This window comes from Grampus griseus (assembly GCF_964374135.1).
Source record: "Grampus griseus genome assembly, chromosome: X".
NCBI lineage: Eukaryota > Metazoa > Chordata > Mammalia > Artiodactyla > Delphinidae > Grampus > Grampus griseus.
The window spans coordinates 38,993,583-39,010,122 of NC_138999.1; the positions used below are offsets into that span (position 1 = coordinate 38,993,583).

General features: G+C 37.9%; 1 protein-coding gene across 1 annotated transcript; it reads right to left on the bottom strand.

Annotated features, from left to right (window-relative positions):
- Positions 1-1,245: 1,245 nt before the first annotated feature.
- On the bottom strand, positions 1,246-13,660 carry FUNDC1 (FUN14 domain containing 1). The gene is made up of 5 exons (XM_082681264.1): positions 13,506-13,660; positions 12,602-12,758; positions 9,180-9,255; positions 4,473-4,601; positions 1,246-2,747 (listed from the first exon to the last, which is right to left on the bottom strand). The coding sequence occupies exons 1-5, from the start codon at positions 13,531-13,533 to the stop codon at positions 2,670-2,672; spliced, it is 468 nt and encodes a 155-aa protein (XP_082537390.1). The 5' UTR covers positions 13,534-13,660; the 3' UTR covers positions 1,246-2,669.
- Positions 13,661-16,540: the final 2,880 nt, after the last annotated feature.

Here is a 16,540-nt window from a genome sequence, read left to right on the forward strand (position 1 = left end):
GTGAATATAGCTATTTATAAAACAGTACATAAACTGACAATTTTTATACAAAATACACATAATATGTATTCATATATATGCAGAAAAAATTCCAAAGGCTATGTATCAAAATATGGACAATCATTATCTCTAGGTACATCACATTATCGACATTCTATATATTCTTTACGCTGATGTATTTTCTATAATAAACATATTTCATTCATATTGCATTTGAAATAAGAAAATGTTAAAAATCATCTTTTTTGTGAGGGAGATTGGGGAGGGTTCTAAGAATAAAAAATAAAAATCAGTCAAAATGTCCTTACAAATTTTCTAAGCCACAAAATATCTATATTCCACATACTCAAGTTTTAATAAATCTTGCAAACAACCTTTATGCCCTCAAACATAAAAATCCCCATTTTAGACAAAGGCAGGCTATAGGCTTTTCATTCAGGCCAAGCCCCACCAAGTCATTTCTAATGGAGCTTCTGATTCTCGGGGCTGCCATACTGAGAAGATTTCCTACAGGTTGACACCAACTCTAGCACAGTAAAATATGCTTTTCACATACTCATTCACAACGTCAGCTGAATACCTATGGTGAGCAAAGCATTACACAGGCTGTGTCACAAGTTATAGATTAATTAACACCGCACACGACTGCCTCAAGTAGCGTACAGCCTCGTGGGGAAACGGCACGGACACGAGGCAGAACAAGGGGCACTAACAGAGAGGAGAGAGTATGGAGAGAGCTGATAATATTTTACACCGGTATACAAATATTTTCAAACAAATCAACAAATACTTGGAAATGTATAGGTAAAAAATGAAGTGCTCTTTTTCACTTTTCATTCATGTTTGGACTCTGAAAGTAGTTACCTCTACAACTCATTTGCCACTAAATCATACGCCAAGTTCTCCTATAGTAGTATGTAACTTTTCATATAGGAATATTTAGTCTTTATTTGAGGGCAGACATTTTTGTGCCCCCCACTTTCCCAATATATCACACACAGAACAGACACTATAAATATTTCGAAAATGAACAAACTGAGCCAGCTCCTAGAACTTCCCACAGTAGCCTGCCACACTGCATCAGATGAAAGGTATCATGCAGACATGGCACACAGAAGCGTGGCCCAGGTTCTACCTAACGTAGAATATTTTTCCCTTTTAATTCCACAGTCATGAAAAGCTAGGCAAGGCAGAAAGAGAGAAAGGCTCAAAGAAGAAAAATTAAGTATTTATAAGCAACATCACTTCATATTAAGAAAGTCTGAGTTTTATTTAGCATTTTATCTGAGGCGCTGAGAGTAAAGGAAGAAAATGAAGATCAATCCCACATTCAATTTTAAGGAGTCTTGCAAAAATGAAAGCACACAGACTATAACAATCTCAAAAGCATGAAATGCCTTATGTTTACAATACACAAAAAATACTATAGAGACTTCCTATCAAAAGGAGATAGTCTTGAGTATCTGCAAAGTCTTTCCAATCTGAAGATTCCAACACACGTTGTTCTGCTGTTTTTCCCAATTCCAACGTAGAACTCTGGACAAAACAAACAATACAAAAAGCTTTTCTAGGCCAAGGACCCTCTGAGGGAGTGTGATATTTGCCCTGAGAAACAAGTCAACTGGCCTAGTGTTGGGACCAACATAAAATGCTACCTAAAAAGCTGAAAGCCTCAGCATTTACATCTCAAGACTAGATCAAAGAGATGATTCTCTTTAAACTGCAATTTCATGATTATATAGAAAATCACTGTTCTTCAGACAATAAATTCATACTATACTACTAAGTATTTTAAGGTGATTTTTACCTCTTTGTAAAGAAAGGGTCTAAATAATAATTAGGATTTTTTAAAATGAAAAACAAGCTTCACTCAAAGTTAATAAAACGAATCAGTGACCCAAGTATATGTACCCTCAAAATAATTAATTCTACCCAGGCTGCCAAGATAAACAAATGAATAAAAAAATTAGAAGCTTATATGCAAGAAGATATTTTTACAACTACAGACATCAAAAAAAAGAAGAGCTTTAGACATGTAGTATTTCCCTAGAAGAGCATTTACTACAGTTATTACATAGTAAGCAAAGTAAGAATTGCAGGAAAAAACAACCTAAAAATTGGTATTAAATTTGTTTAATAACTTTAAGAATTCTATTATTTGTAAATCCTTCCATAAAAGGGCATTACAGTTCTTCAGTTTATTGCAAACATATCCTTAAAAAAAAGTCAGCCCTACTGTTGAAGCTATAATACAAATTTTTAAATTATTGGCACTATACTAAAAAGCACAATGGAGAACATCTTATTTAAATAAAATGACGATGATACTTCACTGGGGAATATAGCCAACAAATTTTTTTCTCTCTCCATATCTACATCCAACGGTGGTGTTTTATAGGCAAATTTTAAACAAATGCAAGTTTTTAAAAAACTTGAAAGCCATGATTTGCTCAGGAATACTATTATACACAGACCATATAGATTGTTTTATAGCAGATACCAGTCTGCCAAATTTCAGATGGCAAAATGCTAAGCAGTGAGTTTGGTACTGTCCAGCTAGTTGTTTCTTGTCATCCTGGAGAATCTGTCAATGGGTAATGCTGAGACCATCTTGTCACCACCATTTCTCTTCTCAGAGGTGACTCCACTGTGATAGAACATTCATATCCTTAAGATGCAAGGCCTAGCAAAAAGCCTCCCACAAATCCACTGGATATCACAATGTTCTGTTTGACAAATTCTGTTGCCTGAAACAAAGTTTAAAGAAAAATACTCTGATTTGTGCTACAACATGGATGAATCTTGAAAACATTACAGTAAGTGAAATAAGACAGACAAAAAAAGGACAATGTTGTTATAATTTCCACTTATATGAATAGTCAAATTCATCAAGACAGAAAGTAGAACAGAGGTTACCAAGGGCTGGGGAGAGGGGCTGATTGTGGGAATTACTGCTTAATGGTTAGAGTTTCTATTTGGGATGATGAAAAAGTTCTGGAAATGGATAGTGGTAATGGTTACACGAAAGTGTGAATGTACTTAATGCCAGTGAACTGTGCATTTAAAAATAGTTAAAATGGTAAATTTTATGTTATGTATATTTTACCACAATAAGAAAAAGAAAAGATATAAATTCTTAAAAATACTCTTAATTATTAAATCCAGAGCTAAGTATCGTTTTCAGATGTTTTCCTCAATTCAGTAAATATTCAGCAAAAATTCTTGTGTACCTACTATTGTAGGTGCCAACAACCAGGCAAGATGCCAGGGCTGTCCGTTACAAACTGAAGGAGCCTAGAGCCCCCAGCCAGGCCCAGTAAACTTCCTGCTTCTGAGATAACAGGCATATGGACAGCAAAATTCTCACAGGTAAAAAGAAATCTCCCTATAGGGCTGGCATAAATGGTCCATTCAGCAAGTTTTTAACGTAGATGATTTAATAAATTCCCACAGCATATGCACAATGATACTTATTAACAGTCAGTTCACTTAGTCAGTAGGAAAAAATGCACAGGATCAAAAAAATAACACCTTGATAAAATGTTTAACCCAAATAAAATCATGAAGAAGCAATCAGACAAAGCCAGACTGTACGATACTCTGCCTAGATGTTTCAAAAATGTGTCATGAAAGACAGAAAAACAAAAACAAAAAAACAGATGAGGGGACCATCTAAGATTAAAGCAGACTTCAGAGACATGACAACCAAATGCAATATGTAATTCTTAATCGGGGGGAAACGATGTAAAAGATATTTTGTGGAAAAATTGTAATATGAACTCTATATTAGGAAATATTATTGTATCATGTTAAGTTTGGGGGGATTAATAAGGGTAATGGTAATAGTATAGGAGAACATCTGTACTCTTGGGACATATGTGCTGAAGTATTTAAGAATAAAAAGACCTGATGTCTTAAACAGTTCAGGGAAAAACAAAAAAAAAGGGTAAATTTCTCACTCACACACACACACACACACACACACACACACGCACCAGCGAATGTGGTGAAACATGAACAATTTGATGAATAGGTGAAGGGTATTTGGGTATTCACTGTTTTTGTCTTTCAACTTTTCAACCGATCTGAAATTTTTCAAAATAAAAGTTGGGGGAAGTAAAAGGACAGAATTAAAATAAAGGCAAAGGAGCATGCAATTCAATTCTAAACAGAATATAAGAAGAAAACAGGCAAAATTCACATAAAAACATGAATAAAACTAATATATATATTAATAAAATAAATATATACATTTTCAAACTATTCTACTTCAAAAAAAAGAAAAAGGTAGTTTTGGTTAACAAGTAAAAAAAATGAGTGATTTAAATGGTGGCTTGATCCCAAATTTTACTTAACACTCTAGATATGACCAGAAACACCATTTTTTTTTTAAAGAAGATAATCCCTAGTCACATTTTCTACTGAGATTCATTAAAAAAAAAAAAGGAGCCAAAAAATGTACATTGTCTTACTTCTTCTATTATATTGTTGATTTCAGGTGCTGCCTTATTTGCTCGTTTCTTAATCTGTCTTTTTGCTTTGTTTACATCTTTTTCAACTCTCTTCCAGTCGACCTGCACATAGCCACTGTGACTGGCAATCTGCAAAAATGTGATAAAAATGGTTAATTCTAAACCAACTAGGTTGCTAATACGATATATGAACATTTAGATTTCAAGAAATGTATGAAGCTTATGGGTAAGAAATCACAATTTATCCACTAATTTATTCATTAACAGACAGTGAGTGCCTATTCTGTGCCAAGCACTGTTCTAGGTCTCCAAGCTGTGGCCAAGAACAAGGGAGACATAGGTCCCCACCCTCAGAGAGCTTATGGTCCATTAGGGAAAACAGACTCAAGCATAAATAATTACTTAGATGTGATGAACACTATGTTAAGAGAAGTATAGTACTTAATGGGAAAAGCTTCCAAAAATTGTATTATAACTATTCTATAATCCTATCATAATTTTTGGAATTTGAGAATTAGCTAAAAAGGCACAGAGACTATTGAAATTATATAGCTAATAAAAAAGTACCTTTAATTAAAGAGATGTTTAATTATAAGAGATCAGTAGCCAATCAGCTACTAGGTCACTAAAGTAGCTTGATAAAGGCTCTTCACTAACTCTGACTCTTTAGTCAAATTAAGAATACTTTCTGGTAATTGCTTTTGAAAGTGAAATATAAAAGAAAATATGCTCTAAACAACCTTCATGCCATAAATCCTTTTAATAAAACTACAGCTAAATGCCTACTACCCCTAAGAAAAAGTCTCATATGGTGCTACTGAGACACTGCAAAATCTGAGCAGGAACAACAGTGTGTGTGTTAAGTCAGTAAAGGTAGTCCCTCCGAATAATACAATCAACATATAAAGAATCACATGAGTAGTAAACAATTGAGCCTTGTATACCATTATAAATCACTTCTACCAAGCTTATGCTTTCTTTGTAATCTTTTAATACATCACTTTAAGTATGAACCACACATAAAATACTTCAAAAAATAAAAATATCTGATTTTATATAAATAGGCTGGGAATCTTAGGTTCCATTTTCACTGTGAATGACTCCATAGAAGAATCTATTTATCTGCATTTATCCCTATATTTACTCACCTTCTATCACTTCTAACTCTAGCCTCAGCAAAACAGAGTGGTAATGAAACCAAATGGCAAGTGAAAGCTTTTCCTGGCAATACCTGACATGGCAATTTGGGTCACAGACATGGAGGGGATGATGAACCTTAAGGTCCCTCCCATAGACAGCGACTATAAACCCTGGTTAAAACACAAGGGCTCCAGAATTAACAAAAGGAAGCAGATTTTGAAGAGGAGGTGAAACTTGTAGGAAGAGACCAATGTAAGGTAAGTTGCCCATTTTTTTGGCTTTATCCTGAGGATAAGATGCAGTTGCAGGGTGGCTAAAAGTTCAATAGAAAACATGCCACCTTTCTGGCCTGAAGAACCAGAGGGCAGAGCCCAGGACAATAACAGCTGCCAGAAAGGACACAGCTAGAGAAGGGGAGCCCCAAATTCTATGTGTAAACTCTACCCAAGTTCTGAACCACACATTCATGGGGCATAATGAAGCACTCTGGCTAAGGCTTAAAAAATAAATAAACTGAGGGCTTCCCTGGTGGCGCAGTGGTTGAGAGTCCGCCTGCCGATGCAGGGGACACGGGTTCGTGCCCCGGTCTGGGAAGATCCCAGATGCCGCGGAGCGGCTGGGCCCGTGAGCCGTGGCCGCTGAGCCTGCGCGCCCGGAGCCTGTGCTCCGCAGCGGGAGAGGCCACAACAGTGAGAGGCCCGCGTATCGCAAAAAAAAAAATAAATAAAAATAAAAAATAATAAACTGAGATTTGAGCCACTATCCACCACAGGTGAAATGGAGTTTGCAATTTGAGTCTAACCAAGTTAACTGCCTACTAAAATCAAAACATTAACAAACTTCGGAGGAATAAAACAGAATCCAGATTCTCCACGATGTAACATTCCTAATGCCCAGGGATAAAATACAAAGTTATTTGATATGATAAAACAAGAAAATGTGGCCTAGTCGCAAAAGAAAATCAACAGATGCCAACTCTGAGATGACCCAGATATTGAAATTTACAGGACTTTAAAGCAGTACTGTAACTATGCTCAATGAGGTAAAGGAAACTACACTTGTAATCAGTGAAAAGATAAGAAATCTCATCAGAGATATAGAAAATATAAAAAGAACCAAATGAAAATTCTAGAATTGGAAAATACAGTATCTGAAATAAATTCACTGGATAGCCTTAACGGCAGAAGGTAGATGACAGAGAGTCAGTGAACCTGAAGCTAGATCACTAGAAATTACACAATCTGAAAAAAGACTGAAAAACTAGATGAACAAAACCTCAGAACATTATCAAAGAGCCCAACATTCATCAATCAGAGTCATGTTCAGAAGGAGAAAGAATAGGAGAAAATATTTAAAGAAATAATGGCCAAAACCTTCCTGAACATGGTTAAAGACATTACTTTACAGATTCCAGAGCTCAGTGAACTCCAGGTAATGATCTAATACAATTATGAAATAACAATACTCAGATGATGTGGGGGTTGGGGGGGTGGGGCACACAGAGAAGTTCAATACGTCATAGCTAAATTCCCATATTCCATAACGGGAAGCCAACAGTTAATACCTCAAACTGAAAGATAAATGTCCAATTCACTTGTTTAGGAAAAAGGAAATAAATACCTTAAGAATCAGCTAGTAGTTCAAACTGGTTACCTCAAGGGAGGGAAAAATGGGGAGGTAGCGAGGGAGGCAAAGAACTACCCTAATCTGTAATAAGCATTATACATGTACTTGACCCTCTGAATTATGGACATGTACAACTCAAAAAAATAAATAAATAAATTTAAAAGATTTATATACCACTGTCTGTTTTAAGATGGCAGTGTGGCAAATATCTACTGGAAAACACCTGAGTTACTAGAAAAGCTTTAAGTTGTCAGCAAACTAATATTTATCGTTAATAAAAATATGGAAGCGAGACTAAATAATAGGTAATTAGCCTAAATGCCATTTGTTTCTTTTTTCTTCTTTGTTTCCTTCTACTGAGTTTTCAAGGTAAGTCATATTTGTGGGAAAAATTGGTTTGATGCTGACAGGTCTCATGCTCTTCTAATCAGTGACTTCAAACAATATGTGGACTAGACACGAAGTAGAAGGTGGCAACAGCAAAACGTGGGTTTGAAGGGTACATATCAAGTGGACTGAAATGGACTTCTGAAAAACTGACATGCAGAGTACACTGAAATGTATAATTCTCTCTATCTGTTAACATTTTAGGGAACTCTGTTTTGGTCCAGTACCCTTTTCCACTAAACAGAAATGACAACTGAGTTTTCAAAATAGCTATAGAATTCACTATCTTGATTCTTGATAACTATATAAATATCTTAATTCTTGGTTCTATATAAACCCAAGTCAAAAATCAGCTTAAATAAAATTCTCCTTTGTACAAATACTGGCATATTCATCCAAAGGACTAAATTTAGATATGAACCATATTCCTTTTTACCTCTTACCACAAGTCATAAGCAATTACCCCTAATAATACCACCAACAGAAAAAAAAATACATATATATATGTATATATTTAAACTGCTTAGTAAACAACTTAAAATCTGTGCTTAACACATATGAATCCAGTCCCTTTGTACTTCAGGCAATGACACTGGTTATTACATGATCAATGGCTTAGGTGCTGAACTCAGATTTTGGTTGCTATGACCATCAATCATTTTTAAAATCTGACAGATTTCTGTATCTTTAAAATTGTTGCTAACATTCATTCCCAGAAATTTTTAATTTTAGGATTTACTATATTTGATCTTCAGGGAATGATATTTTGGGGAAAATATATGCCAAACAGACATGAATGCCAGATAATATCCTGATAAACATCCTCTAACAGCAAAGCATTTTTTTTTTTTTTTTTTTTTTCAGCAAAGCATTTTTGAACCTTATACTTAGAGGAACATGAACAAGACTAAAACTTCAAATCCACTTGCCTCAGAAATAGGATTATGAATGATTTTTTAAACCCAATTTTCCACTTTCTATATTACTATGGTTCCCTAGTTTTAAAAAACATGTTAGAAATTGCTAACAGCATTTTCCCCTAGGAAGGAAAACTGGCTAGGAAACAGGAAAGAGACTTCTTGAATTTTATATATTGTGTATGAGAGTGTGTGTGAATTTTTTTTGAATTTTTGAATTATATTTTATTTTTTTATACAGCAGGTTCTTGAGAGTGTGTGTGAATTTTAAATATATGTTTTAAATGGTCAGCATGAACAGGTTATGCTATTGATGAAATGTTTATTTTTCCAGGGAGATGCTTCAAGGAAAATTTAGGTAAATAACAAAAAATGAGATACCTCAAATTTTAACAGTTGTGTTTTTAATAGCTGGGATCAAACTATGCTTAAAAAACCTCAGAAGTATTTAAATTGATGCTTTTCATGACAGATGCCAGCTTTCAAAACTCATTTAAGTTTTTCCATAAACTGATGTCTAAAAGAGAAATTCCATCTTCTATTAAAATGGACAGGAGTGAAATGGCTAAACTTGACTTTCTCAGTTCCTAAGGGCTACATATGTAAGCAGAGGCAAGGACCAAAAGCTCTGACATACCTGAAGGAGAAGAAAGCCACCACCTACTGCAGTTGCTGCAAGTTTTCCAACTTTCTGGAATAAAAATCCCGCACACCTTTAATGGAAGAAATGACAAAGGATGAGATCAATCAATGATGTACTAGACTCTCTCCCTTCTTCTTTTCACTGCTTTCCTAATAAAATCTTAATGTCTTCCCAGTTCTTTTGATCATGCCCCTTACCCGCTCAGAAACCCACAATGTTTCCCGTCAGTTATATAGACTAGTCAAAAGTGCATAACTAAATTGTCTGAGATGTGCTTCAAAATAAGGGATGGAGAGAAGAAGAGGGGAATTTACAGGAAAAAGACTGGCTACTGAAACTGAATGTTGAGTACTCAGGGGTTCATTATACTCTTCCTTCTATACTTGTATTAAGTTGAAATTCCTCATAATAAAAGTGCTCAGTTTTGTTTTGTTTTTTTTTTAATACACTCAAGATGTTCCACACACCTGGCCGACTCTCACTCTACCCAAACCTTCTGCTCCAACCCAGTTTCCAAATATGTCACCACTGTTGCTCAAGCTATTAACCTCCCTGTTTCTAGGGGTTTCTACCTAGCTCTGCCTATCTAAAACTTTCCTACCCTTTAAGGTCCAGCTGGAGTTCCACCTTCACGACTATACTTCAGCCCATATTTCTCATGGCTTCCTTATCTATTCCTATCTCTATATTAAACCTGTTTTGTCTCATCTATCCTGTAAGGATGTCAACCCATACTTCTTTTTTGATTCTCTCCTTCAGTGAGCTCATTATTCCCTTAAGTATTCCAGACCCAGTATGCAAAAGAATCTCAGATTCCCAACTCCAGCCTTCTGTACTGGGTTGAAGAGTGTCACCCCCGAAATCCATGTCCTTCCCAGAACCTCAGAATGTGACCTTATTTGGAATAAGGTCATTGTAGATATAGTTAGTTCAGATGAGGCTATACTGGAGTTGGGTGGGCCCCAAATCCAATGTGTCATAGAGATACACTGAGGGAAGACAGCCATGTGACGACAGAGGCAGAATTGGAGTGATATGTCTACAAGTCAAGGAATGCCGGGGATTGCTGGCAACCACCAGAAGACAGGAGAGAAGCATGGAACAAATTCTCCCTGAGCCTCCAGGAAGGAACCAACCCTGTTGACACCTTTCAAATTTCTAGCCTCCAGACCTGTGAGAGAATAAGTTTCTCTCATTTTAAGCTACCTAGTTGTGGTACTTTGTTACAACAGCCTTAGGAAACTAATACACATACACCTTCATAAATGGAAAATTTACATTTCCAATTAAATGATGAGCTTCTCTTGCCATCCAGAACCACATATTCAAAATGTCCCAAAGCAAACATCTTTCCAACCAAACCAGCTGTTGCTAAGGCCCAATTTGTAAGTGACTGCACCATTCTCTAGGCCTGTTATCTCATGCTCATCTCAGGCTGCCTTCTTCATTGCCTTTGGGGTCCAACTGACGGCCAATTGTATATACTCGAGTATCGCCAAAACATCATTTGATTGTCTTTTGTCTTCTTTCCATCCTCAAGGGCATCACTACCCTGCTTCCAGACCACACTAAGGACACTCTAGCTAATCTTCACACCTCCCATCTCGCCTAGCAGCCACCCATCCTGCTATCAGTTTTAATTTCTTATTATGATCAAGAACCTATAGCTACCTACAGCTAAACATAATCTCCTCAGTTTCCCATTCATGTCCTGAATTGGTCTGAATTATTAACTCGTTAAGTTAACATCTATTAACCATTCCTCCTTAATGTATGCCACAACAGTACATCAGTTTCATACCCTAAGAAAATTCCAAAAATTTATTACACTGAATCTAAAGTCATTGCAACAAATCACCTGTATAATATTAGGGTCCTATTACACAGCTCCTGGACTGACACCTGGCTACAGTTCAAACATATGTGTCCCTCAGTAGGGGAGACAGCAACAAAGACTCAGAAAAGGGAACAGAGGAGGCAAGCAGCAGCCAGGTCTTAACAACATCCTGGGGAATGTGCTCCACAAGCATGTCTATCCTTTGCTTGACGGCATGAGCCACTAAAATGAGTCTACTAACTTCCCCTCTTCTGTCTCTAGGCTTTCCAAGCAAACTCTTGCCAATCATTGGGCTTCTCACCAAGCTTAGCCTACAAGGAGAAAACACACAGCAATTTAATTCTATTGCTCAATTATTTTTTAGTCTCTTTTAAGGTGGGGCTTTAGGCCTTGACTCACATTAACCCATCACCCATGGCACCAAATTGTGAGCTTATTTAAGCGGAAGGCCAGGCCCTGAATTGTGGGCATCAAGGTACCACTGGCCTGTGAAAAATCATCTGAATAACCAGGGCTCTGACCAGGCATCTCTCTAACTGCAGGCTTTTTTCATAAGCCGCACTAATAAGTACACATCATGAATAAATACTGCACCTCTTTGTCACAGAATCTTCACAGTGAGTGTTTCTACCATAAAATGGCATTTATTAAAAAAAGGCATAAAAGAGTGCACCATTGTTCCAAGGTGCAAGTAAAACACAAATCAAAAAAATCATTTTATACTCAGTTTAAATATGTAAATATTTAAATTAATGTAAGATGAATTTAACTTAGAATCTAAGAAATCAATGATTACTCACAAGTTAAGCACGTACACTAACTTCAGAAATTCTCTAGGTCATGAACATTTTCAAAATAAAGAGTCAAACTTGTTTCTGACCCTTGTTATTTGGCTAATCTTTTAGTCTAAGAATAACAGAATTGTATCTACAGTAGCAATTATATAATCATGTGATCTGAAATGTTAACTGGTTAGGTTAATGCTTATTAACCTCTCCCCCTTAATGTACTCCACAGTATTATTACTGAGTAAGCAATCAGTCCTTTAATTCCAACCAAGACCCAATCTACAACTCTTCTTCAAAGTATTATCATAATCCAAATTAGAATCATCCGTAACATAATCAGTACTTTTTACTGAGAATTTTACACTGCTCTCCACAGGGCCGATAATGGAGACCAGTTTTACTGCGGGAATTCTCACAGGGTTTTCCGGTTGTTAGCAGTGAACAAGTAAAAATTATTTACATATAATTAAGTCTTCTATATTTTTCCCTCCTTACCCACTGTCACTGAATCAGATTCACTAGATCTGCGAAATCTGAAATGGGCGAAAATATACAAAGAATCAAAGGAAGGGTGAGGAGGGGACAGTGGAGGGTGGCGGAGGATGATCACCAAAACCCAACAGTCTCTGAGTGTTGATTACACTAATCATACCACAGAGAAAAGCCTCAAGGTACAGCTCTTCTGAGATTAACAGTGTAAAGCCACTGACTGAGCATGTAATTGGCCCAGATACAAAAGGGCAGTAGTCAGGCTCCCAATGAAATTTAACAAAAAAAGACGTTTTTCTCACCAGCCACTCACTCCACCCATTACAATCTGGGTGGCTACTGAGTATTTTTCTACCATAGGTCCGGAACTGTGGCCAAACACTCGATTCCACCAGTGGTGTCTTCTTGCATACTCAGTTAAATCCAACACTTCGTAAGAATCATCATCACTTTCATATTCTTCAAAGCAAAAAATGAAAGCAACAAATTTACAGTCAACCGAAAGTTAAAAATGCCCTGTACATTTTCATCTGTTACAACTCATTGTTACATTTGGCATACAGCTAAAAACGCCCAGATGGAAACAAAGTTTCTTAAACCCAATCCCTGAGACTAGGGCCTTGACAGTAAAGGGCCACGCATCTCCTTCTCAAAGGCCCAGAGACCGGCCTGGGTGCCGGGGCAACGTCACTTACGCAGCAGAGGGGTCACCCCCGCACCCCAAATCTCAGTAGGGACAGGTCAGAGTTTCACAGCAGGGTCTCCCCCCAATCTCAGCGGGTCAGTTCAAAGTTTCACAGCATGAAAGGTCACCCCCAAATCTCAGGTTCAGGGTCAGTGCAGGGTCCGTTTTCATCAGTGGGAGAAAGAAGGAGGGGGGGGGGTCCTCCACTGACGGAACCGGTTAGAGGCCCGACAAGAAGAAATGATTTCAAAACCAAGACTTAAAAAAAAAAACAACCAAAAAACGTTAGAAGATGGACAGGAACGGTCGGAGGTGAAGGTAAGGCAGGAGGTGGGGCTGTGTTGAGGGCGAGGGTCCTAGAGGGGAGAGCGAGTCTAGTCCGAAGTGGGTGCTCAAAGGGTTGCCTCAAGCAAACAGAGCCCCCAGGAACCCTGGGACAGGGGAAGGAAGACGCACCCCCGAGCCAAGGTCGAGAGCTGTGAGCCGTCTCTAAGATACTACTTCGGGCCCCGGCCGCTCACCTTGGGGAGGGGCGTTCCGGGTCGCCATGATACCGCCGGCGGCCTGTATTGAAGGTGGTCCCAACCCGCCCGCCTCTCCCCGCTACTTTAAGAACCGCTCTAGGCCCAGGTGGAAGTCTATGGTCTCTTTTTTTCCTCCTCCTCCTCCTTTTCCTCCAGGCGCGTAGTTCTGTCCCCGCCCCCTCCTCTAAGCGGAGGGCTTTCCGCGCAAGCGCAGGGCACAGGGCCGTGGGGAGGGAGAGAGGGGAGAGACAGGCTGGATACCAGCCTGCGAGGGTTTGTGGGAATTGTAGTCCGTTGCCCTCCACAAGCCTGGTTTCCCACCCCTCCCCCTCTAGAATTTACAGAACCTGAATTTTGGTTATTTTGTTTTAAAGAGCCTCAGGGCTGGAGGGGAGGAGGCGTCACTTGGTTAAATCGGAAACCCGCTTGCTATTTGTAACACTATACCAGAAAGAGGCTTTTAAAAAGAGATAAGAGAAACCCTGTTTCAAACCACACTTTTCAAGCAGTCAAGGGCTCAACTAACGGATGGAAAATTTTTCTAACGCGCTGCAGCTGGGAACTGGAACGTTTTCATCCTCTCCTTCTCCACGCGTTTCCTGCCAGGAACCTGAGGAGGAAGAGGGAGGCCTAAGAACTGACCTGACACGAGTTATTCAAGAGGACATAATTTTTAAGCATCATTTTTATTATTTAAATCTGACAGGAACAAGGGCAAGTTCTTCACCCAGAAGCCTCACGAGATTCTGTTGAATGAAAAACCGTGTTGATTGCCAAGCAGCTAACTCAGGTTCACGTAAACCAGCCCCCAAACTTGTTTTGAACTTGCATTGCACCCGCATTCGCTGTACAATTAAAACAGCCCTATCAGTATTCCTATTCCGAGAATATGGAGATGAAGGAAAAACAAGAAATTCTGGTAGAGGTTGTATTATTTAAAATACTGACTTACATAATTGCACTTGGCTTTTCAAGTCCTGGTGCTCTAAATGCAAGGGTTGATTCAAGTTCCTCACCCTGTGCCCCCCCAAAATACAATTCTAAGACTGGCTGGAGATGTTAGTCTTCAATTTGCGTAAGATTACACGTTTCGGAAACAAAATAACTTTAAGGGACATAACTTCAGAGATCTTCACTGAAATATTTTTACCAAGAGTTAACAGGTTTGAGTTCATACACTCCTTCCTCCCCATTGCCTACCCACTCCTAATGAGGTGCTAAAGAATAAGAGAAACAGCAAATGATGGGCCACTGAAATGGAAAAAAGGAGAAAAGAGAAATGAAAAATACAAACTGAAAGAGCAAAATTACAAATTGGAAGAGGGTTGACTGGGCCAATGACATCCAAATGACACTTTCACATACTTATAGCAATATCTGCCAAGTACAAAAAGAAGCCACTTTCCTGTCATGGAAATGGTATTTAGAATCAAACGATTTTGGAGAAATGGGGAGAAAATGGAAACAAAACAGTGCTCTTAAGATAACAAAGAATAGACCTTTGTATCCAAAATGCATCCAAAACATGTCCAAAAATGAGTTAAAAGGCAATCATTTCTCTAAAGGACTTAAGGGCTGAGAAGGAAATTTTTAATGCTCTTCCCTTTTTTCTTGCGGTGATATGCCCTTGCCATTACCTCAAGGAATTTGGTTGTATAATATACTTTTCTAGTGTGAGTTTTTTTCTTTCCCAGTATCTAAAAAGCTGTCATTTTGTTGGCTCAATGACGAGTGGTTTAATATGTAAATTGTGTACACAGGCTTTAAAAGGTGCTTTGATCCTCCTGATGGGTTCAAGGCGGGTGATTTTTTTTTTTTAATTCCCACTTTGAATAGTGGGGGGTTTTTTTGTTTTTTGTTTTCTGTTTTTTTCAGTCAACAGTAATAAACATTTTCATTGTGAACACTGATATCTTAACACTGGTACCAACTGTACCAAAACATAATTCATGTAGCCTCCAGCTTTTCAATGGGTAGTGTTCCAAAAGTTTATGAGTAACTTATTTGAAATAGAAAACATTTTCTATTTACTCCATAAGGAAACTATAATGAAACTATTCCTTCCTGATCTCCACTTTTCCTCATTGTCTTTGGAAACCTCATTTGTTAAAAACAATTTAGTCAGAATTGAGAAAACAAAAAGCAGACAAAAAAACAAACAGAAGAACAATTCAGTCCCTGGGCAATCTAACCTCCCCCATTGGCTACAACTAATCCCAACACAATGGATTCCACTCACCCCACGTTTGCACACTTAAAATGCTGTAAGTGGCCTTTCAAAGTACTGAGGTAACCAATTGCTGATGAGAAAAGTGTGGCAAAGTTGATGCTGCATGAACTAGCTTGTTGGAGTGTAAACAGGTAGAAGGTTTAGTAATGTGTATCCACAATTTTAAAGATGCCACTTCAATAATCCCACTAAAGATCAGTGCCGAAAACTATTTAAAGTGTTCTTATGCATAAAGATACTCATTGCAGGGTTGTTGTTTTGTTTTGTTTTGTTTTTCATGATGAAAAGGAATAGAAACAATAGGGAAAATGGAAAGTATCCAACAGTAGATGAATAGTTATGGAAATTATGGAATGTTATGTTTAAAAAGACTGTAATAACAGGAAAGTGCTTAAATGAAAAAACTGTTTACCAAATTGTATTTACAGTTTTATTGCAAGTGATTTATTCAATTTCTGCTAAAAAAAAAAGCATTAAGACTTGATAAACTGGAATGGATTATGTTGCAGACTTGATTCTAGCCTGCTGGCTGTTACTGAACACAAGTTCGTGTGCCCAACGCACAGGGAGGCCAAACAAACCAAAACATCAGAGTCTGGCGCAGAGAAAGGTTTATTGCAGGGCCAAGCAAGGAGAACAGGTGGCTTGTGCTCAAAACCCCCAAACTCCCCAATGGTCTTAGGGGAGAAGTTTTTATAGGCAAAAGTTACCTGAAGTTACCATCCTCCACCTGGGTGGGGGCATTAGTTCCTGCAGAACTCAAAGGTATTGTTATGTATATTCCTTGAGGAGGAGCCAGGAC

Coding starts and splice junctions, on each gene's coding strand:
- FUNDC1 (XM_082681264.1), bottom strand. CDS start 13,533: ATGGCGACCCGGAACGCCCCTCCCCAAG. Junction 12,759..13,505: donor CCGGAACGCCCCTCCCCAAG/GTGAGCGGCCGG, acceptor TTTGCTTTGAAG/AATATGAAAGTGATGATGAT. Junction 2,748..4,472: donor TCAACAATATAATAGAAGAA/GTAAGACAATGT, acceptor ACTTTGTTTCAG/GCAACAGAATTTGTCAAACA.